This window comes from Pezoporus wallicus, unplaced genomic scaffold (assembly GCF_028554395.1).
Source record: "Pezoporus wallicus isolate ANWC-B61680 ecotype Strahan unplaced genomic scaffold, APGP_CSIRO_Pwel_v1 contig_7011, whole genome shotgun sequence".
NCBI lineage: Eukaryota > Metazoa > Chordata > Aves > Psittaciformes > Psittacidae > Pezoporus > Pezoporus wallicus.
In genome coordinates, this window is record NW_026638234.1 from 2,819,453 (window position 1) to 2,841,801 (window position 22,349).

Below are 22,349 nucleotides of genomic sequence, written 5' to 3' on the forward strand. Positions count from 1 at the left end.
ACTTTGTTGAGCTTCCAGGCAAACTATCCTATTAAAACCAAACACTTTTGTTTTCAGCTACTAGCCACAGGGCACCAAGTTAAAGGAGGGGTGGAAATGGGCTTGGGGGGGAAGGGGTAGCCACTCATTTTGGTGGCAGCCGAAGCTTGCATATGTCAATCCACATCTTTGGTCCTGCTGGCTACACTCAGTAGGTCTGAATGAGACCCATTTGATGGCCAGACCAAATGAGTTGTTTATAGCCTGGCTAACTGGAAGCAGATTCAGCATGAGCCTGGAGGAAATCTTGAATAGGGAGTTTCAGGCCCAAACTCCGAGGTCTTCCCTGCTCTGTCAAACAGGCTGCCCTTCCCAGATGTTTGAGATTAGATCAAGTATTGCCTATTCAGGATATTTGAAAGCAAATAGCAGTCACTCCCTTCAGAGCACACAACTCTGCCCTAGTATTGTCAGGGAAATGAGGAGCATGTAAGAAAGAGTATTTTGGTCTTTGCTGGCAGATGTTTCATACTCTTTCGAAGATCTTGTTTTTCTTCCTTCGCTCTTGATCTGAAGCCAATGAAACTAAACCAGCAGTCCTGATATCTGATGTATCTCTATTCAGGCATGTTTTTTTAAACAGTAGGACTTTGTCATTTATACATCTGAAGTGCTTGTACCACTGGCAATAATTGTATTCTCTGTAGAGCTATATAGACTGCATGTTTTTAGTTTCAGGTACATTTCACTTAAAAATCACAGGCAGGTTGCCCCAGCTGCATGTTTGCTGGGCTGTGCTTACTTAGATGGATCTAATTTGCAGTAGTGATCCTTTCCATGAAGTGCTCCACTGAAATGTTTCTTTTCAGAGAGCTTCAGCATGTGATCCTGTGACTAGTCATCTTTCCAGATGGCAGACATTTCCCTGCTTCCTTAAGTTAGGTGATTGTTCAGGTGAACACCTCCCACATGGTATGTTTTAATTTCAAGCTGCTCTTCTAGCAGCTTTCGCCCTTCCTCACTTCTACCCCCTCTATTGCATTTCTCAAGAAGAACTGCCTCTTCTTGGCACTGAGTGAACAAAAAGTAACCTAACCCTGTATTTTACTTTGAGGATTTTGGTTAGGCGTATTGCCATTTGTTTAACTCAAGCACAGTTAGGCTGCTTACATTACTTTATGGTTAGTTCAATCCATCTAGAAATTTTCTTCATCTGGGTGGTCCATTGGGATGAAAGCAAGGTAAGTTTTGGGGGGTCCTCAGCATATCATTTGGGAACAGAGGGTTTAAACACTGCAGCACTCAGGAACTGAGACTTAGTCCAACTGCTGGGAATGCAAAGCAGGCGCCTACCCCAAATCTGTGCAGGTGTTAAGCTCTGTGCAGGGACCACAATCCAAGAAGCTTTACTGGATTACAGGTTGATTCTCGTTCATGGTATTATATACTTTAGCACTTCTTAAAAGTCAGTGCTAAAGTCAGGGAAGAGCCTCTGTGCTCAGGTCCCATGGTAGCGTTTCATGCTGTTTCCAGCTAAGGGCCCTGTTGCCCTTTCTGCATTCTCTTGCAGGCTTGGATTTCTGTCATGTTATTAAAAAGTAAAATCAAAACATCCTCTTCCCTTTGCCCAATACTTTAGCTCTTAGGGATGCAAAACAAACTTTCTGAATATGAACAGATCACAGACTGATGCTGCAACTGTCCTGAATCAGTGAAGAACTGTGCCCAGGACCTTGGAGAGAAGGTTAAAGATGTCCCGTATATTTTCCTGCAGCGGTATGGGGGACAGTTTAATTTTCAACATTTTCTGTCTCACAGCTGACAAGTACTCCAGGGTTGTACTTTCCTGCCTGCTGCAGGAGGCCCTGTGGGTTCGTAATTTGCCTTTAAGGCATCTAAGTCCAGTAAGAAAAGCAGGCAGGCCCCTTGGGGAGGAATCTACAACATCTGCAGAGAAGATCCTTCTGGAAGGACCCATGTATTAGCTGGAAAATGTCCAGGGAGTCAGTGAACCAAAAATGTTCCCAACCCCTGTATTACAGCACTAAGCTTAGATGGTTGTTTAACATGAAGGAGCCAAACGTAATACTAAGGTAACAGCTATACATTATCAGAGTTGCCTGCAAAGGAAATAGGGTTGATGGGTGCTTGATACATTGTTGTTTGCTACCTGCCTGTCCTGCAGGGGCAAAGTGGATGCACATCTCCTTCCCACATTTGAGTATCTTCGGAGTACCTGGCACCTAGTATCTTGTCTGTCTTTCCAAGGAGCCAAATTACGCTTTACAGCATTCACCAAGATAAGTTCATAGAGGAACCGTGGAACCAAAAACCACTGAAATCCACACATTAAGACTTTCTCAGGGATTATTGCCCAGAAACATGTGACTGTGATTCATCCTTTCACAGTAAGTGTGAAGTTTCCTGCTAGGAGAAATATCTAGAGGTCTGGGCTAGTACCTTTTTTGTTGGGAGTACGTTTGATTTCAGAGAGCCATGACCAAAACCTGCTTGCTTATTAAACCACTCTGAGCAGCTTTAATAATACATGTAAGTTTTGTTTTGTTTAATTTTGATGCTTCCAGACATTAACAGAAGAACTGTTGTGTGTGGTGAGTGCAAAGAAGTAGGAACCAAAGCTGCTTGTTCATATCAATATCTGATTTCTTTGAATTCCTAAAGGTAACAAACCCAGCATCTCAGTCTAGTGTCCGTATACAAATTGCAGTTGGCTTCTAACTATACCTCACTCAACTTGGGAGCCCTCCTAGAAGGTTTAAACAGCACCCAATCAATCCAGCAGAAAACTGCAGTTGGCCTGTGCTGGTTTGTGGCTGTCAGTTTAGTTCTGCAAAGCCTGCTGTCAATCTGATGCATCCTGACTAGTTCTCATACAGTACTGTCCTGTTGTACACAGGTCTGAATGCATCTTCAGAACCTTCTTTCATATCAACTCCCAGCATCTGGTTCAGGGGCTGTGTTCATTTGTGCGGTGGCAGATCTCCTTCATGTCATTATTATAATTCCTCTGATTTTAGAGGCATTTGGACATGATTCAGTACCTTAGTAACAGTCTTCAAAACTGTATTCCTCCCAGACAGAATGAGCTGCGGAGTTGTTTTTGTGCTTCTCCACTGCAGCTTTAAACCCATTTCTCCCACTCAGGTTTCACTTTCAATTTATGATTAATCTTTGCTTTTTGGAATGTTTTGACTCTTTTCAAGACAGAGAAATCTTCTAATGCATCCATTACTGGGTGTTCAAGTTATTCTGGAAAAAGGATTTAATTTTGTTTTGAAGCAAGTTGTGCCTTATCAGACTACCTTGACCATCAAATGATGGTAGAGTCAGGACTGAAAAGAGAGGAAAAACACTTATCAGGCCAATCTTTTTCTACAGAGGAGCTTCAAAGGGACAGCAGACACATAAAAGCATGCAAACTATCAGGCTGCTTACCCATCTATTTTAAATGTATTCTGTGGGGCTTGTCTAACTAGCAGCCAGACAGGTTATGCGCAATTTCAGGCTGTTGCCGAATGTGGACGCCTTATTGCTCTGTTGCTAAGCAGGAGGGGGAACACAGGATATGTGTGCTCTCGGAGGGAGCCCCTTCCAAGGACAAAAAAAAACCAACTTCACTAAAGAGTATTTTTAATCTAATGGTTAAATTAGTAAGAATTATTAACCACATAAGGAATTGTTACTATTAGGGAAGTAAGAGTTTTCCTACTAAATAGGTCCCACATGCCTAAAGTGCTTATGAATCACTGGTGTTGATCAGGCAGGAGAAAGTGATTCATCAAGCCATTTTAATAGTGTCTGTAGCAGGGCTACAGGTTGGTGGGAGGTTTGGTAAGTGCATTGTTATTGCAAGCGATTGGAATATGTCCAGTGATGAGCCAGAGAGTTGGGAAAGGTTTGTCCCATCCAGTGGTCTCTTGCTAACAGAGGCCAATATCAAATGTGTTCAACAGGGGGACAAAGACACTTGGAACATTTTTTCTTCATTTTGGCTAGCTGAAGGTAGAATTTCTTTTCTAAAACAAAAGTGGTTTGGTTTGGTTTGGTTTTTCTTTTTCTGTATATCTTCTAAATTTAGCAAGAATTTTTTAATAAAATAATGTTTACAAACGGCTGTAGTGGACATATAGAGGTATGAGTGTCACATGAGAATGTAAAAGCTACAGCGCTGAGTACATTAGCTTGATGTAGCTTGCATTACAGTTTTATTCCCACTGTCTTGCTTTGCATGAAACCCAGTGTTCATGTGAGGACAAAACATATATTTAAGTGGGTTGCGAATACATTCACTAATATTTTGCCCAATTAGTTCATCAGTTAAATTGTTCTCTGAATTTGATGGGGCTGTGATAATTCCGCTTCATTACACTTGAATGCTATTAGGGCTGTTGTAGCTGTCCTGGCACGTGGCCTGCTTGCTGGGCCTCAGTGCATTCTTTTTGGTAACAACGGCACTATTCAGCCCATCTCTGGTTTCTCACTGTGTTGTATCTCTCTGTTGTCAGGCATTCATCCTTTCCCTCCTCTTTCCCTCCATTACTGTCTGCTGAACCTCCTTTCATAAACCCTGTGCATTTACAACTGATACAGTAGCACTGCCAGTATAAGAAATGGTTCTGCTTCTCTGGCATCTTCAGCAGTGGCAGGGATCCCATATCCTGGTGAAAGCTCTGCCACTACTTACCACCTCCCCATCAAGGCACACTGTGCAGCAGTTGCTACACCCTGTTTAGTTTCCTTCTTTAGCCAGCTGTCTTTATACATCCTGCTTTCCGTAGAGTAATCTTAAATTGAAGCGACAAAACCCCTCCTTAGTTCAGTTTGTTGTCTTCCAAGACCTGCTGTCTTCACAAAATGCTAAGAACTGCTATTCCCATGACTTCCCCCATCTTTCTGTCTTGAGGAAATATGCTTTCCTTTCTTTGCTGCATGCTTTCTACTTAGTGTGACCAATTTAATGATTTCCACCTCCCTCTTGCTTTGCCCTCTTTGTCCTCTCAGGCCCGAAGCGAGATAAACACCAGTGGAAAGGCTAAGTGGGGCAGCACAGATTTTAGTTCCAGTCTTGCATTTGGTTCCTGTGATGGTTTCTCTGGGCAAAAATATTCCTCTGTGTGGATACAGCTGTTTGCCAGCCTGAAAGTACAAAACGCAAGATCTTGGGTGAAGTGCAAAGTATAACTTGTGGTGTCCTGAATCATGCACATTTCTGAATGAAATTTTGGGAGGTTTTGACCCATAAAATGAACTATAGGCCCTTTGTGATAGCAATTACAAGTCTGGAGTAATGTGCTGGTGATTTGTTGTAATGCGTGTATAATGTCCCAAACTGCGCTCTGCAGTCTTCAGCTGTCTCCCCAGTTCCCAAGATGTGCCTGGCACATGCCATCAGCATCATGATGGAGAGCTGGAGGGACACTGGGTAGGAGTCAGAGGGATTGGTAGTGAAGGGTGAGCCATGTCTGTAGTTTACTCTTGTCCTCAAGAGTCTTCACCTGGGAATTCCTTCTGCCGAGGATTGAAATGCCTGTGTTTTTAGCAAGCCTTTGTGGTGCATCCCATCATGGACCTGGAATGGCAATAAGTTGTCCTGGGTTCAGCAGTAGCAGTCATTTTTCTCCTTCTTGGTAGCTGGTGCAGTGCAGTGTTTTGACTTTCAGCTGGGGAACAGAGCTGATAACACTGATGTTTTGGTTTGGCCAAGGACTTTGTGAGCCTCATGCTCTGCCAGGGAGGAGGGGAAGCTGAGAGGAAGCAGAGACAGGATACCTGACCCAAGCTAGCCAGAGAGGTATTCCATACCACAGCACGTCATGCCCAGGATGTAACTGGGAGTGAGCCGGAAGGGCTGGGAGACTGCAGGGTTGGAGGAGTCATTGGTCAGAGCTTGGTTGGGCTGGGGGGGGGCGAGTTATCGGTTGGCTGGTGGTGAGATGTCGTATTCCCTTGTTATTTCCTTTATCATTATTATTACTGGTGGTAGCAGTAGTGGTTTGTGTTATACCTTAGTTACTAAACTGTTCTTATCTCAACCCGTGGGAGTTGCATTCTTTTCGATTCTCCTCTCCGTCCCTCCGGGAGTAGGGGGAGGGCAAGAAGGGGGGGAGTGAGTGAACGAGTTACCTGACTGGGTTTAAACCACGACATAAATCTTCCTTGAAGGAGAGAGATAGTTGCTGTTGCCCATGGGGCTCTTTGAGAACCTAAGCAAGAAACATGAGTAATTCTTAAATAGTTCTCATCAAGGTTATGCAATGTTTGCTTTGCTTCTGGGTAGTAGCCTGTGGTGGCCATGTCAGTAGGTACTTTGAAGCTGGACACCAAAGCTAGGGGGCCATGTATCCACATTGATCTCATCAGCAGAGAGCCATGCTGCTCACAGTGTGAGCTGGGATGCCTAGTTTTTAGCATCCTCGTTTGAAAATTTGCAGTAGTTCTGTGCCCCAGGTGGTGTGTTCATCAATCCCTGCTAACGTTGGTTGCTTGGCTTGGGACTGCTACCCTTCAGCCTTGGCACATTTCTGTAGAAGCACAATACTAAACCTCTCTACTTTCTGCTGAACTCTTAATTGAATGCGCTTCAGTATGTGGGTTATAGAACTGCAGGACAGCCAGAGCAGATGCTGGCTGCTTTGTCAGATCTTTTCATACCCTCCGATGAGAACGAGCTGACATTGCAGCAGGAACTCAAAAGTCAGAGACCTGTGCAATGAATGCTCTTAACCCTACTAACCCTGAGACCAATCTTCTCATACAGCAGACTTCCGAAAGTGCTAAGCTCGCTCAATGCTACATTTCATAATTCATGAGCGTGAACAATATTAGCAGGCTGTAGGTTTTGAACCACTCTGACCTCTGTATGTTCAGACCCTCCTCCTACTAAAGGGCTTGAATTGGTTGCTCAAAGTCTTTGGTACGAGATATTTAAGACAGGAAAAGGGAGTCTGAGAGCAGAGGGATCAGTGCAGGGCTGCAGTAATATGCTGAAAAGATCTTTTGACACATCCAGCCTATTGTTGGCACTGTGGTAGAGATTACACAGATGTTTGCAGAAAGTGTTACAATTTAAGCTCAAGAGTGTGTATAACAGTCTGAGCTTTCCATCCTTGCATATCTTAATGAACAGTTAACCGTTATGCCCGTGTGTCAGTTACGGACTATAATACTTATGTATGGATGGGGAAAATGAGCCAATTAATGCTGTGTATCAGCAGGCATGAGGGACCATGAGAGCCTGCACTGCAGCGCTGTGCTTGAACATCTCTGACTGCACTTCTGTTTTTGAAAAAAACACTCCATCTGCTAAAAAGCACCAAAGAAATTTTATGCATGCACTGCCTGGCAAAATTACAAATGCTATATCCTTCAAGTTGGTGGTCTGTTTTAGTAGCTCTTTATTTTTTTAAACAGACTAATTTTAGTTAAAGCATGAGACAAGCTTCCTAAAAGTCATGTTAGCTAAAAATTTGAAATTCGCTCTGTACATTTTGTATAGCATGGACAAAATAATTACAAGACAGATTGAATGTTTATTAAATAATTAACCTAAAATAAAATGCTCAAAAGCTCAAATAATTTTTGTTGCCACCATTATGCAGTGTTCATTGCAGAATGCAGGTTCATTTATGCCATATGAGTGCCACACTTTTTCCCTTCAAAAAAGTTACAGAAGAAGAAAGGCCCAGAAGGCAAATGCAAACTCGGATTCTTCTATGGGAATAATTATCCCAGGGAACATGGGGGGGCTGATTCAGTTCTTTGGTGTTCCAGTTTTAGGCTGATGTAGCAGTGTTGGCAGAGAGGCAGTGCCTCAGGTGTGTGAGTATCAAGTGGCCATGCCAGTCCTGGCTCCCTGACGCACAGGGTCTCACATGGAGTGCTGTCATCAGAAGGTGCACCATCCAGCTTTTCCTGATGGAGCGCAAAAACTCACTTGCAGCAGTGTTTTGTAAACACAGGTTTCTGAGCAGCACCAGTTCCCCTCTCCATATCACTCCTTTGCAGTGCTGCAAGAAATGGGAAGAAAATTGGTTTCCAAAATACACATATATTGGAACAGCAGGAAAAATCGTGTGGTTGTGAAGATTTCTCTGCGTGGATAGCTAACTGCACTTACTGGAAGCCCTTCTTGGCTCATTCACATGCAGTGAGAGTAGAGGAATATTGGCCAGTCCAGAACAGCTTGTCTATCACAACGTGTTGCATTAAATAACCAGACTGACTAGGATAACTGTGCTCGTTGAGCAGGGAAGGAAGCGCTTATTCTTCCAGCTGGACTTCAAGTCCCCCCCAAGAGGTAGCGTTTATAAAGAACAGGCCCATCCATTACAAATAAATGCCTTAAAAGTTGGTCGAATTCAGCAACACCCCTCCCCCTAAGGTTTCCTCATCCAGCTCGTGCTCTACAGGAGGAAGGTTTCAAACAGAGCTCCGTGGAGGGTTTCTTGGTTTATGCAGAGCTGCTCTTGAATGCACAGAAAACTGGTGCTTGAACCAACACCTAGAAGCTTGTTTTCTCTCAAAATAAACACTGCATTCTGCCACCTCTTCTCAGAGACTTCTCTTTCTTTAAAAATAACTTATAAATTGAGCACCAGCTGCTCTTGCAGGAGAGGCGGAGGCTGAAATTCCTGTTGTTTTGGCCATGTTTCTCACCACTTTGCATCTTCTTCCTTGGCTCCCTTTTCTCGTGAGTATCTAATGTAAGATATTTGTCTCGACTTACAGGGCTTGGCCTTTTTTTGTCCTCCTTCGAAAACTGCCACAGATGCCTCTGGGTGCTGAGATGGTAGAGGTTAGCCTCCTGTGAGCACCAGCATTGTTGCAGGGGGCAGGCTGAGCCAGTATGCCTTCAAAACCTGAATTCAGTTGTGTTGTTCCCTGTCTTATTCAAGCTGGCCATATTCTTGGCCCTTCTGATCTTTCAACTCCAAGTTGTTTGGGACCAGGAAAGGTCTTCTGTTGTGGTATTTTGACAGTCTATCACAGTGGGATTTGGCAGGGGATATCACGTGGCAAATAGCTAGGGTTTGTGAAGTTGAAGTGACACAAACCAGAAATAATCTCAAATATGTTAACTCCTTAGCATAAAAAAGAAAAGGGGGTACCTTTTTAGTTATATAATTTTCAGATTATAATCTTTGGGATATCTAAGATTCATCTTCAGCTGGAGGTGTGAGCGTACTATATCAATGTTTTCCTTTCAAAATGCGTAGGTTGATTGCTGTTTTTCTTGACGCTACCAGTTTTTGCTCCCATATGTTCTCCTTTTGCAAAACCTTTAGCACTGTTAGCTTAATGTAAACAGATGATGCTGTGTCTTATATTCCAAAATGCTAAGGCTGTAGAAGCACCACCTGAAATTGTGCCTGTATGGCTGGTATTTGCTAAACTGTGATGGAAGTTCTGCCTACCCCACCTTTAATTCCAGTTGTTTGTCTTCTGAACAAAAAGAGATGAGGGATTTCCAGTGCCAGACAAAATGGGGGTATGGAGAAACGTGGTGCCAGCTGTGCGTTTTGGGTTCTGATGGTATCTCCCGAAGGACAGGCTTGTCCAGGCTCTTCATCTTACGCTGTGTCTCTCCTGCAACTAGGATGTCAACGCAGGTGAGGGGAGCGAGTTCACCGACAGTGGGATTGAGGGAGCAGCCACCGACACCGACCTTCTTTCTAGACGCTCCAATGCTACCAACTCAAGTTACTCCCCGACAGCCAGTCGGGCTTTTATCGGCAGCGACAGTGGGAGCAGCTCGACAGGCGATGGGCTTCGGCAGGGGGTGTACGAGAACTTCCGCCGGGAGCTGGAGATGAGCACCACCAACAGCGAGAACCTGGAGGAGGCTGGCTCTGCCCTCAGTGATGAGCAGAGCAGCGGCACCCTCAGCTCCCCAGGGCAGTCTGACATCCTCCTGACGGCTGCCCAGGGCACGGTACGCAAAGCCGGTGCTCTGGCAGTGAAAAACTTCCTGGTGCACAAAAAGAACAAGAAAGTGGAGTCAGCCACACGCAGGAAATGGAAGCACTACTGGGTTTCCCTGAAAGGTACAGAGCGAGTGTGCAAGGGGTCATCCAGATGGGTGTCCGCGGTGTCCTGTGGGTTGTGTATTGCTGCAGATGAAGAAACCAGTAGCCTAGACTCTTAACAAAAGCTGCTGTGAACTTCAGTATAATTAACATCAAGTATGAGGAAGTTGTCCTGATGTTTTTCAGACAGGAATTTTGTTTGATGTTTGTTGATGTACTCACATTTATGGCAACATGTGTAGTCGAAGACACATTACTGCTGCACTGAAGTGGCATTTATGCCCTGCTTTGAGTCATGGAATACCCATCTTTGAGTCCTGCTGTCACCATGAAGGGTGGCTTCTCTGAGCACTGGGTGTTTCCTTTCAGAAGCACATCTATGGCTTGCTGAGAAACTAAACACCTGTGTGCAGCTGCAAGCACATGACAGTGGGAGTTTGCTAGTGATGACAGCGGCATGCCTTCAAACAGGAGCTCTGTCTTTGTGTGCATTCCTCTTGTAACTCTTGCGTTTAGTGCCATTGGCCTCTCCTGTGAGACCTGCTTCATAAGTATAAACACTCAGTGAGTTGCAGCACGTTCATGGTGTGGACAGGAAGCCGCGGTTTGGTCATAGAGGTTGGCCTGTGACTTGGGAGATGTTGGCTCTGAGTGCATCACCCATTTTGCGGTGGGCAGCCCTCAGCATGTGGCCGTTCCTGCTCAGAGCATGCTCCAGCCTTGTCTGGGGTCTGAGTGCTTATAAATGCATATAAATATTAACGGAGCAGTGAAACTCAGGAGTTTGCCTCCTAAAGTGGCCTCTAATTAATCTTCATGTGGTTGCATTGGCAGTAAAATGGGAAGCAATGCCTGCAGGGTTCCAGGATTGGCCTTGCTCTCCACCATCACTACCCACCTCCTCTGTGAACCTGGGAAGGCAGAGCCATGTTTCCTGCTGTAGATGGGATTACCAAGAAGCCCAGACTATTTAAAGCCCTGTGCTCCCCACAGAGTGCTTTTTTAAATAACATTTTCTTTGTTTTAATTTGCAGCACTGTTTAAAAACCAGCAGCGAAGTTGGGTGCCAGATCTTCCTCCGGGTGGTTAGGGAGACTGGGAAAGTGAAAGAGGAGAGAGGGAGGGGGCAGAGGCAGCCCTAATCTCCTGAAAGGAAGGCCCTGTGGCAGGAAGGTCTTGCTGTGAGGAGCAGGCAAACAAAGGGCCATCTGGGAGGGAAAAGGGAAGGAAGAGCACAGAGGCAATGTTATTTTGAAGTGCTTTGACTCAAGTGGAGTGTTTGCTCCTTGGATTGCTGTGCCTTAATAATGTTAGTGTTGAAGCGAGGCTTTGAAGTTAACAGCTGCTATTGTTTGGCTGCAAATACTTTTCTGAGAGGCTGGGTAACAGGGAATCCCTTTGCATCCAGAGGGCTGGTTCCAGAGACAGAGAAACTATCTGCCAGTTTCAGTGTAGCACAACTTTTTTTTGAGTCCCCCAAATTGCAGCCTTGCTATACCTACCTCCCCTGTCCACCCCGAGAACTGTAAAGGCTATTTTGTAAAACCAAGCAGGTTGTTTGCTGCCCCCAGTTATAATGGGGTTTTGTTTTTGGCTGCATCACCCTGAGTCAGAGCTGGAGTAAGGAATAAGTGGAATAAGGATTTTGGTTTATGCCTTTTGTTTGCTGGGTTGTTTTTGTACGTCAGTCTTTCAGCGAGCAAAACTCATTCCATTTTTCTTCCAGTTACTCATCTGCATCCAGTAATTAAATCGCTTGATCTTTGCCTTGCAGGGACTGCAGCAGCCACAGGAGGCTGAGGCAGGGCCATGGAGGTTTGCCTGGGGCCTGTCTGCTCCTCAGGGCTGCTCAAAGCTGTCCAGCACTGCCATGGGAGACATGCTGTCAAGCCTGTGTCTTCCTTTGGTCCCCTCAGTGGGACTGAGTGGCCATGAAGGATCCCCATTTTCGGACTTATAATGATGTTTCTCATCTGGGGCTGTATATTACTACCCATGACTTTCATGCCTGCGGCTGCCTAGAGTGAACAAAATGGCCTGCTGGGGCACAGCTTCAAGTACCATACAGCTCATGGTATGCCTTCATGATGTGGAAACTACGACCTTGTCTGGCTAAAACCTGGGCTGTTGCTGGTGCTTTCTGCTGTGGGGCTGAAAACTTAAATGGCCTTGGCAAATCCTCCCTCATCCCTGTGACAGTTTTATGGATGATTTATAGTCCCAAGTACCAGTGCTGAAGAGATGCAGGGTGGCTGTTGGTGTTTTAAATGTATTGCTTGCTAATATGCAATCATCTCTTTCAGGATGCACGTTGTTTTTTTATGAGACTGATGGCAGATCCGGCATTGACCACAACAGCATCCCAAAGCACGCTGTCTGGGTGGAAAACAGCATAGTGCAAGCGGTGCCTGAACACCCCAAGAAGGACTTTGTCTTCTGTCTTAGTAACTCCCTTGGGGACGCTTTCCTCTTTCAGGTTGGTCCGGTTCAAGGGTTTGACAAAGTTGTTCGTTTTTATTGTCTCTGACCAAGGAGGACATCTTAGCTGTGGTTGAAATCAATGGGAAAATCCTGCTGACTCCAGTAGGTTTGGGATTTTCCTCTGACAGTGCTAGAGTAAGGACATGATGTATTCAGTAAATGCCACTCAAGAGACCCGCTACTGCATTTGAATCACTGTCAGGTCTGCTGGTTTTATTGAGTGACCAGACCCTCTTTGCGTAGATGGTTGGAACAAAGTAAGAAGTAAGAAATATTCTTACATCCCTGTGAAAACTGGGAGTCTGAAGTGCAAGGGGTAGTTGGGCCTCCAGGTACCCACCCAGTTGTGCTGAAGAATCCAGTTGCCCATCATTCATACAGGCCTTAATCAACATTTTTCAGTTGCCAGAGAGGAGACTGAAAACTGAACATGACTGCATGTTTAGTTTTATTAATCAGAAAATAGAAATGTCTGAATTTCACAGGGTACTTATATCAAGGACCATACATTAGTTGATGTGTTTCACTGAAAAAGATTTCTGTATTTTAGTAACTGCTGCTTCCCTGAGTGATTTTTAGGTCGCCATTCCACTAGAATGGGACTAGATTCTCAAACCAGTGCAAAACGAAAAAGCCTTACTGACTGGAAAGAAGTGGTGCTGGCTCTCATCTTGAAGAGACTGAGTATCTATTTGCATACTGAAAAAAAGAATTATTTTTTGGTGGACTAGCTACTCTGCCATCTCAGTCTGATTTTTCCTCAGCTCATAGTGCAATACTCGACTGCCCTTTTCTACTTCATGCCTTTGCTTGACAGGGTACATGTATTTTGCCACCTGGTGAGCTTCATCCAGGAGGTAAGTGTGGTGCCTGTAGTCTCAGCATGTGCTTGAAAAATTGTAGAGCACCACCTCCTCTTGATACCTACTGATATGAGTTGTAAAATCTTTTCCATGCAGTTTTCTAAGGGAAAACCTTCATTCTCATAAAATTAATGCCAGTGGATGTTAAATACTGAAAAGGCCACATTCAGTACGTTTCTTTTGTGGCAACATAGGGCCTTATTCATTAAAAGCTCTGTGTCATTATGCCGTGGGTAGATTTGCATATAGATTTTTTGGGAAAAGCAAAAATGAGCCTTTTCAAATGAAAAAACTTCATTTATATTGTCTTGTAGAAATTTTTTCTACAAGTGTGAAGGGACATTTCTACAAATGTCCCTTCAGCCACAGAACTCATGCATTGCTAGTGAAGCAGAAGAGAAATAAGGGATGAGTCTGGGGAGAAGGGAAGGAGACCAGCTGCAGTGGTGGAAGTAATGGACAAGTGACTGTGCTGTAGGGCTTGCTCTGCTGCACTCAGGGCAGCTGACGCACACGTATGGCTGCTCAGTTGTGTTACTTAACTGTTCATGTCATACACATCCGTGCACACATAACATAGTGCTGTAATAGAGGTTTGATGAGAAGAAACCGCAGACCTGCAGAAGACTATTCCTCTCCTATAGAGACTGTGTACTTAAGGAGAAAAATAGGGTTGCATTGTAATGAGTACAGATACTGGATATCTTGTAACAAGCCTTCCCACTGCATTGCACCTAGAGACATCACATACGTCCTACACAATGATTTCTTGCTCAGTCAGTTCTTATCGTGCCTACACGCATCCATTACTTGCACGTCACATGTATTTTCTAGGAGCTCAGAGCAACTTGTGACACCACTTACTTATCTATCAGGTGTTTGCAGCTTGTTTACGTGGTCCTTTCTGTGGAGAAGTGGAGTGATTCCCTTGCCTACTCATTTACCAAAAGAGTCTTCAGCCCCCAAATCTATTCCAGATACCTTTTTTCCTCTCCCCAGGAGACCAAAAAGAAAACCAAGTCCGATGGTATACTGATAATATTATAAAATTGAATAAGATAAAAGCATTACCTCTTGCTGTTTTGATTTTACTAGGAATTAACAAAACATACCATCTCATTATAAAGCTAGGGCTACTCTACTGGGGACTAGGTTCCACCACGTGACTCTAGACAAAGTGTCTCCCATTCTGCAAATAGTTTCTGTTTTCAGCAGTAATTCCTCAGCAACGGGGGGGTGCTCAACATACCTTCGGCAGTGGCTGTAAGACACTGTAAGCCCCTGTCTATGAATGAGAGCTTGTTAATATTATTACCTGGGCAGGGAGCCTGACCAATTAAAGCGATATACTTTGCACAGTGCCAGCTGAAGACAAGAAAATTGGTAGTAAGAGATTGGCCTTTCCACTGTAGACCCTATCTTCTGTTTAGGACTTCTAACCTGAGCTAAGGAAAGCAATGTCATTCTGGGACGTGTGTTTTTCACCTGCTTCAGTACCACAGAAGTTTTGGGAGCATAAGCCTAAAGTCCAGCCTGTGCATACGTGACTTCCACAGCTGGGGATCTGTGGGAATCTCTCCTTGCCTTCAGTAAGCTATGTCCTTTGCTGTTGTTACGGTCAGGAGAGCAGTGGGGATGACCTTGTTCATCTGTGCTAGCAACTGGAGAAGTCATACTGTGCTTGTCTATTAATAGATCAGGTATCATCAGAAAGTTTAACGAGAACAAGGTGGTTTGGCACTTTGCTACTTTTTCAGTCACAAGCCAAATATCAGTGTGATTACTGCTAAAGGCTGACACTCAGACAAAGTCTGCTGAAACCATGAGTTGGCTGTAAATTTTGTTTTACAATCTATTGTAAAAAGGAGTGAAGTCTAGTAAGAAGTCTAATAAGATTTACTTTTCATTTTGAAAGTCTGGAAAAGGAACACTTTGAAATAATTTTTTTCTGGGTCAAAAGCCTCTTATTAGAACAGTGCTTTTCCAGAAAAATGTGTTGGTGTCCCATGCCCCAGCCTAGTACCTTATAGAATCACAGAATTGTAGAATCACAGAATGGTTTGGGTTGGAAGGGACTTTATTAGATTATCTAATTCCAACCCCCTTGCCATTGGCAGGGATATCTGTAGCTCAAAGCCCCATCCATTCTGGCCTTGAACACTTCCAGGGAGGGGAAATGACGCCTTTTTCTGAACTGTCACACACCTGCATGTGGAGGGCCAGTACCAGAGCCATAAAAATTATGATGAGCTTTCCTTAATGACAACAGGGGTGTCTTCAGAGTGCTTTGAGACCCTCAGAAGTGGAAATCTTGTTTGTCTATACATCATAATAAAGCTACTTATAGGTATCATGGTCACATTTTATGCCATTAATTTATTACTAAGTGTTGAATGCCAAAAAAGCTCTCCATGTCAAAGAGCACAATACATTCCCTGCCTTAAGGAACTGGGTGTATAGAAAACGTCATTAAATATTGAGCTACAAATTATGGCAGCATTGCATTGTGCAAGGAAGGTAATTCTTGAGACCTTGTTGGGAAACACTGTACAGCTGCAAAGCACAGATATAGGTGTAATTCCAAGTGCTGAATGCCTAATGCCGGGTTAAAAATGGCCTGCTTAAGAATGATGGGGGTTTTATTACTTCTCTTGTAAGTGGATTTAAGGCTTCGAATCTTAAGATCAAAGGGAAAGGAAACTCCTTGGAATTGCATTTGTTAATCTCCAGTCAATTTTAAAGAGGATCCTGACATCCTTTCCCTCTCTTTCCCTCTCTTCAGACCTCTAGCCAGACTGAACTGGAGAACTGGATCACGGCAATCCATTCAGCCTGTGCAACCGCAGTGGCAAGGCAGCATCACAAAGAGGACACTGTCAAGCTCCTGAAAACAGAGATTAAAAAGCTGGAGCAGAAGATTGATATGGATGAGAAGATGAAGAAAATGGGTGAAATGCAGCTGTCCTCAGTAACGGACTCCAAGAAGAAGAAGACCATACTGGATCAAGTAATCTCACTTGCTGATGTGAAATAAGCCCCTAGCAAATATTTAAGGCCTTCTCTTGATTAGTGTTGCCTCTGTCTGCATGCCTGTGCCATGTGTGTGTGCTGACAGAGCTCTCCAGAGCAGGTGGGATGTGTGTTGGCAGCAGAGCTGTGCCAGCTGCTCTGATTGCATTGTTTCTCCAAACAATGTATGCTAAGGTACAGCATGGCCTTTCTTCTCCTGGCTCCACACAAGGGATTTGGCTAGCCACTGGAAAGTTGAGTGTGGGCTTTAGAGGAGCAAAGAGGCAGCCAGGCCATGGTAGCAGGGTGCCTTAGGGAAGAGCTCATCATAGACTGACACATGCTGCTGCTGCTGTTGTCCTAAGCATGGAAGAGGCTGGTTCTTCCGCGGGCAGATAGGATGAAGAAGCTATCCCTTGTTACAGGGGCCTGCCTTGACCTCATGGCTGCAGCCTCAGGACCACTCCTTCTGACTTCAAGTGGGCAACGTAGTTGTGTTTTAGAAGCAGAGAGCCTGGAGCAGATGTCTCTCCTGCTGCCGCAGCGGCACCTTATTTTAGGAAACTAGCATATGGCTCCTGCTTCATTAGTTTGTAGCTCTTTTACCAGGGCTGCCAAGCACGCCTGTAATGCAAACCATAGGGAGCGGCTGGGGCCTTAACGTACCAAGCTAAAGAGAGTTTGTACACCCTAGAAGCCCATGAGAGGGTGGAAGGGAGGGGAGAGATGTTTGCCTCTGTTCAAAGGGCTCCACTCAGAGGCTGTCACTCAGACAGGGTAGAGTGGGCTGAGGGCAGAGCAGTCTCTGTCTTTATGTAACTGAGTTTTTCTAAATGCTTTGAAACTGTTTCCTGTTGGCAATTTGAATTATTTAAAGAAATCCTTACTGAGGCTGATTACAGTGCTCTTCCGCTGATAAGATTAATTATCCCCAGTGTACTACACTTTTCCAAGTATGGCGCACTCCACTGATGCTTACAGCAACATTGCTGCTGCAGCTGCTGATTTGGGGTGCTCTCTATGTGGAATTTGGTGATGATTGGTCTTCTGCTTTCTCAGATGCCCTTGATTTGTGTAAGAAGCCTTATACTGCTTAGAAAAGAGTCCTGGAATTCAAAAATGAAAATAAAATTTGAATCCTATTAATTAGCATTGTATCAAAGGAGCACTTGTCCCAGGAGAAGACTTGTGATAAGAACATAAAAAAAGTTGTTTTCCATCTAATGAAAACTGTTTAATTATTTGTATACTTTTGGGGCTTGGGAGGTTAAGGGAGAATGGGAAGAAAGGGGAATCAAGTTTTTTTTTTTTTTGAGCATTGATGAAAAAGGTGTGGGAACAGCAGAATTTTGTCAAGGTATTTACCACTTTATTTTTCTTCCTTTCCCCCTTCTCTTCCCTTCATCCTGCTCCTCAATCTTCACTGTGCACAGATCTTTGTTTGGGAACAAAACCTTGAACAGTTCCAGATGGACCTATTTCGGTACCGCTGTTACTTGGCTAGTCTCCAAGGAGGGGAGCTCCCAAACCCTAAAAGGTTGCTTGCTTTTGCCAGCCGTCCAACGAAAGTTGCAATGGGCCGTCTTGGAATCTTTTCAGTCTCATCGTTTCATGCACTGGTAAGTTTGAACAAAGGCCAGGGGTTGGATTTGCCAACCTGCAAATCGCTTCACATGTCCAATGCAGAGATCACGTCGACAAACAGCAGTCTGTGCCTGGAGGGTGAGCCCTTACCTTAGTGTGCAAAATATTGTACTTCCCGAAAGGGGTGTGTGTCCTGGGTATAGATTAAAAAGCAGATGCTTGCAATCCATGGCGTTACGGAAGTGGAAGAACCATGTTTCTCCTAAGCATGTGATTTTGAATTTCTAAATCCGCATTCTAAACATGCTCTCTATAAACAGATCTTCCTGTTACAAGAGCAGGTTCATCTCTAATGTTCGTGTACATGGGCTTGATCCAAAAGTCCTGTCAAGTCAATGTGAGTCTTTCTGAGCCCTTCAGCACATGTTGGCTTAGACCTTTTTGAGCATGGCTTGTTTTCTACCATATGGATAAAACTACTTACCAATTAGTCTAATATCTGGTCTCCAGTGATCAACACCTGATGCTCCACAAGGGAGGGGAACCATTCTTTGCTACTTGTGGCATGGCAAATAATGCTTCAAATGGTTGTTTAAATTAAAATAACTACCCAGCTCTTAAAAATACAGGGAAATGTATGGCAAAGTGGTGGTGTTTTTAATAAATTTAAATCAAGTTCCCGTAGTTTCAGCTTGGACTCCTGGAACTTCACAGAAATAGCTGAGCTTCACTTCTTGTCTTGTGGATGTCAGCTGTACCCTTCAATTGAATCAAGAGCTGTAATTCAGACAGGGGCGTTTTTATTCTTTCATATATGAAAAGATTAGCTTCATCATCCTGATAATTGCTGGTGGATTTATGTATTTTTTTAAGTGTCGAGCTGTAATTTGCATTTATGCTTATTTTTTTTGCATCTAGCAAAGCACTGAGTTTGAAAAACAGTCTGCCTCTTCATGCTGGTGTCTCTTGAGAGCCAAGTGAAAAAAAATATGTTTTGAATATGTTCTGTTGGAAAAGACACGTGCTTTCTTCTTTTTTAAGCAAACTCTCGTGTCCTCCTTTGCCCTCAATCAAGTGGAGATGGTGCAGTGAGTCTCAAACTTGAGCTGGGTGCTGCATGGTGAAGCGTGGCACCTCTAGCTCTCACGAAGGTGTTTGCCAGTACATTGGTCAGAAGATGTGCAAAGTCTCTCAGCTGCCTCTGCACAAACATCCCAGGTTCAGCTAAGAAACATCTCACAAGTCCAGGCTGTGGAAACTGAGACACTTGCAGTAGTGTTTAAGTTCTCCTTTTGCTTGATTTCTCCATGGTTCCTAAGGAGAATCACCATTACTCAAACAGCACCATTTCTCTGGGTACACAAGCCAGCCTTCTGTTCGTCTTGTCTTTATATGGGCTTTTGTGTCTGCTGCACCCAAACAACCAGTTTCTCAGCTCTGTAGCTTAGGGCGTCACTCAGAGATTTGGGTGTTCCCACTGGGGTTGCCAAACGACAGTCACATTTTGCCAGTTTCGGCTGTGGGAATCCAGTACAAAGGTGTTCCAGGAAGCATATGGCCAAGTCGGCAGGGTGGGTCGGTCTGTCTGTCTAGCTTTGCCTTGTGCTCCTGTTCATACCTGCCATCTCCTACCTCTCCCTTTCTCCCAAGAGAGGAGCTTGCTCTCCTGAGGCCACCTCCACATGAGAAATCTGCTTAAACTTTGGCCTAAACACTTCACCTCTGACTAATATTGCACTAATTTTTACAAGAGCTTCCTCACTTGGAAAACACTCCCCAGATATTTAGTCTTAATAAAGGCAAATATCTTTTCCCTCCAAAGGGGTTGCCACAGGCCATTTTTCAAGTACCCAAGCAGTTAACATTGCTCTAATCAAACGGGTCATTTCAGCTCACTTTTTTTCTTCCTGTGCTTTGCTCACCCCTTCAAATGTTACTCTCTTTAAGGAAGTACAGGTTTTAAATACCTTGACCTATTTGCAAGCCTTTATCTTGCCTTGTAGCAGTTATGAGTCAGTTCCTGGATGCTCAGAGTGCTTCCACAGGAAAGAGCAAAAAGAAAGACCAAGCTTTTCAGAAGCAACAGATAAATGTGGAAGTCTCAGGTTTCATGTGGCCAGCTTTGAAAATATGTTAGGAAAGAAAAAGAAAACGAAAAACAAACCCCAAACTCCTTACTGGTGCTGAGGCTTTGCTTTGTGATGCTTCAAGATATTTCAGATTAAATGCCAGAAAATGGGGGCTGGAGGGGTGGTACTGTGTGTTTTAATTTTTGGTGTTTGAAGTTGGAGGAAGTGAGCTAAATTGCAGTGAGAAGGAAGTAGCCTGGCAGCATCACCATTGTCCCTGTTGTGAGTACACCTTGCTGCCATAGTATTTGCCTTTTTTTTTTCCAAGCCAGATTCCACTGTTTGTTAGGTTACATAAGCCATGGTGCGGTGGGATGCTGCAACCTTTGATTCTAAAACCATGTGGTATTGACAGGTGGCGGCTCGCACAGGGGAGTCCGGAGTGAGGAGAAGGACACAGGCCATGTCCAGGTCTGCCAGTAAACGAAGAAGCAGGTTTTCTTCTCTTTGGGGGCTGGATACTACCTCAAAGAAAAAGCAAGGGAGGCCAAGCATTAATCAGGTAAGGGTGTGGAAGTCTGTGATACTGGATTTTTCAAGGCTTATTCGATAGCATGCAGAATGAAGCTTATGCAAAGAGTCACTTGTATCAAGCACTTACATATCCAACCTTAACCTTGCTTATTTAATCTTTCATGGTGTATAGTCATCTCATTTCACATCCTCTTCAAAAATCAGTGACTGTAGTTACAGAAGGGTATACAGCGCCTCCCATCAAAGGTTTGGTGTTCACACCTTCTTTGGCTGAATTGGTTGCATTTCTACTGTTGCTGCATTTCTGCCACCTCTTCGTTTTCTCAGGTACTCTCCCTAAACCCAGAAACAACAAAGCAGTAGTGTAAAACAGATACAACTTTGGAAGCAAAGAAAAAAAGTACATACATTTTTGTTTCTTTAAATTAAAATGATGAGTTTGTAGAATACAAACATACACATAGCAGAGTTTGGGGAAAACTCCCTAAAATGACAAAAAGCTTTGCATTTAGTTGGGACAGTCCCTGTTTTGCTTCAGATTTTTAAAAGAGCAAAAGCTGAAATGTTTCCACCCAGTCTTGCCCAGATATTCTCTAGAAAATGTGTTTCAGTGTGGTGGGAAGGTGCTTCCCTGTTATTCTCTCCAAACATCCCTAATTATAGCTTTCAGCTTTTGAGAGCCATACCTCATCTAATTGCAGGAAATGTAGGCTTTTATTTTCTTTCTCTTCTTTCACTTTTTGAGGGGAGAAATACTGGGACACATGTTGTTCTGTGCCCTGTGATTTTTTTCTTCCTTCTGTTAGAGGAGCAGTGGGTGTTTGTTTTGTTTAGCAGAGGATGAATGCTGCAAAATTGTTCAGCTTGTTTTTAGTGAGACAGTAAAAGTTCACCTAATATTTAGTGGCTGATCAAAAGCTCAGGGTTTTGCAGGGAAGCAACAGATGCCTCTGTGAGCACATTCCTAATTCTTTGCGCTGGTTCCGTGGTATCCCTGTTGCTTTGTACTTTCTTTCCCCAAATCGAGCTCAGTCCCTTGTCCTGACCTAAGATCCTGCCCACACTGTGTCTTCAGACCTGTTTTCTTTTTCCCTGAATTCAATCTTTTTTTCTTTCAGTGGGGATAAATGCATTCTTCACACTTCCTTCCTCTTCCCCCACCCCTGTCACTCTCATTCAATAAGCACAAGCATCAAATGGGATTTTGTTCCAGGTTAAGGAAAAGTCATACTGGAGAGAGTCAAAGAAAAAGTAAAGTTTTGAGAAAGTAGCAGAATGTAGGGCCTGAACCTATTTTCCCTGCTCGTGTGTAGTAGCATGCAAAGTGTTGTCAATTTGAGTCAGTAAACTGTAAATCCCTAAACAGTAGCGTCCTTCTCCTATCCTGCAAAGTTCTTGCTTCATGTTAGGTACAGAACAGTTAACAGCCAAACCCAGCAACTTGATCATAAAGCTGTCGTGATGTGGAGCTATAAAACTTCTTCAGTTTTAATTATGACCTCTGCTGCAGTAACAAGCCTCTTGGCCTGTCTGATGCAGTCCTGTCTGATGCAGTCCTGTGCTGAGTTGGGGTGGATCCTGTAAATATTCCCCTCCTGTCATTCCTCCTGCATGGAGTCCTATTGATTTTGGCTCTGGCTTGTGCTGGGTTACCAGCTCTTATTTCATTAGAGAAAGGTTATGCTGACTTGCGGTACTTGAATGTTTGCTGAGGACATTTTAGAAGCTGATTTATTACAAAACCAGCCAGAAGTGGAGCCCTTTTTCTGATTTCTCAGCCTTAG

At 44.0% G+C, this 22,349-nt stretch overlaps 1 protein-coding gene across 11 annotated transcripts in view; it reads left to right on the forward strand.

The window, feature by feature from the left end:
* TIAM1 (TIAM Rac1 associated GEF 1) overlaps positions 1-22,349 on the forward strand; it is a 192,936-nt gene that overhangs the window by 115,678 nt on the left and 54,909 nt on the right. For all 11 annotated transcript variants that reach the window (XM_057410172.1, XM_057410178.1, XM_057410171.1 and 8 more), the window contains 5 exons: positions 9,596-10,043; positions 12,329-12,501; positions 16,152-16,376; positions 17,812-17,997; positions 20,447-20,593. In XM_057410172.1, coding sequence (XP_057266155.1) covers positions 9,596-10,043; positions 12,329-12,501; positions 16,152-16,376; positions 17,812-17,997; positions 20,447-20,593 — 1,179 coding nt within the window. The remainder of the gene's footprint in view (positions 1-9,595; positions 10,044-12,328; positions 12,502-16,151; positions 16,377-17,811; positions 17,998-20,446; positions 20,594-22,349) is intronic.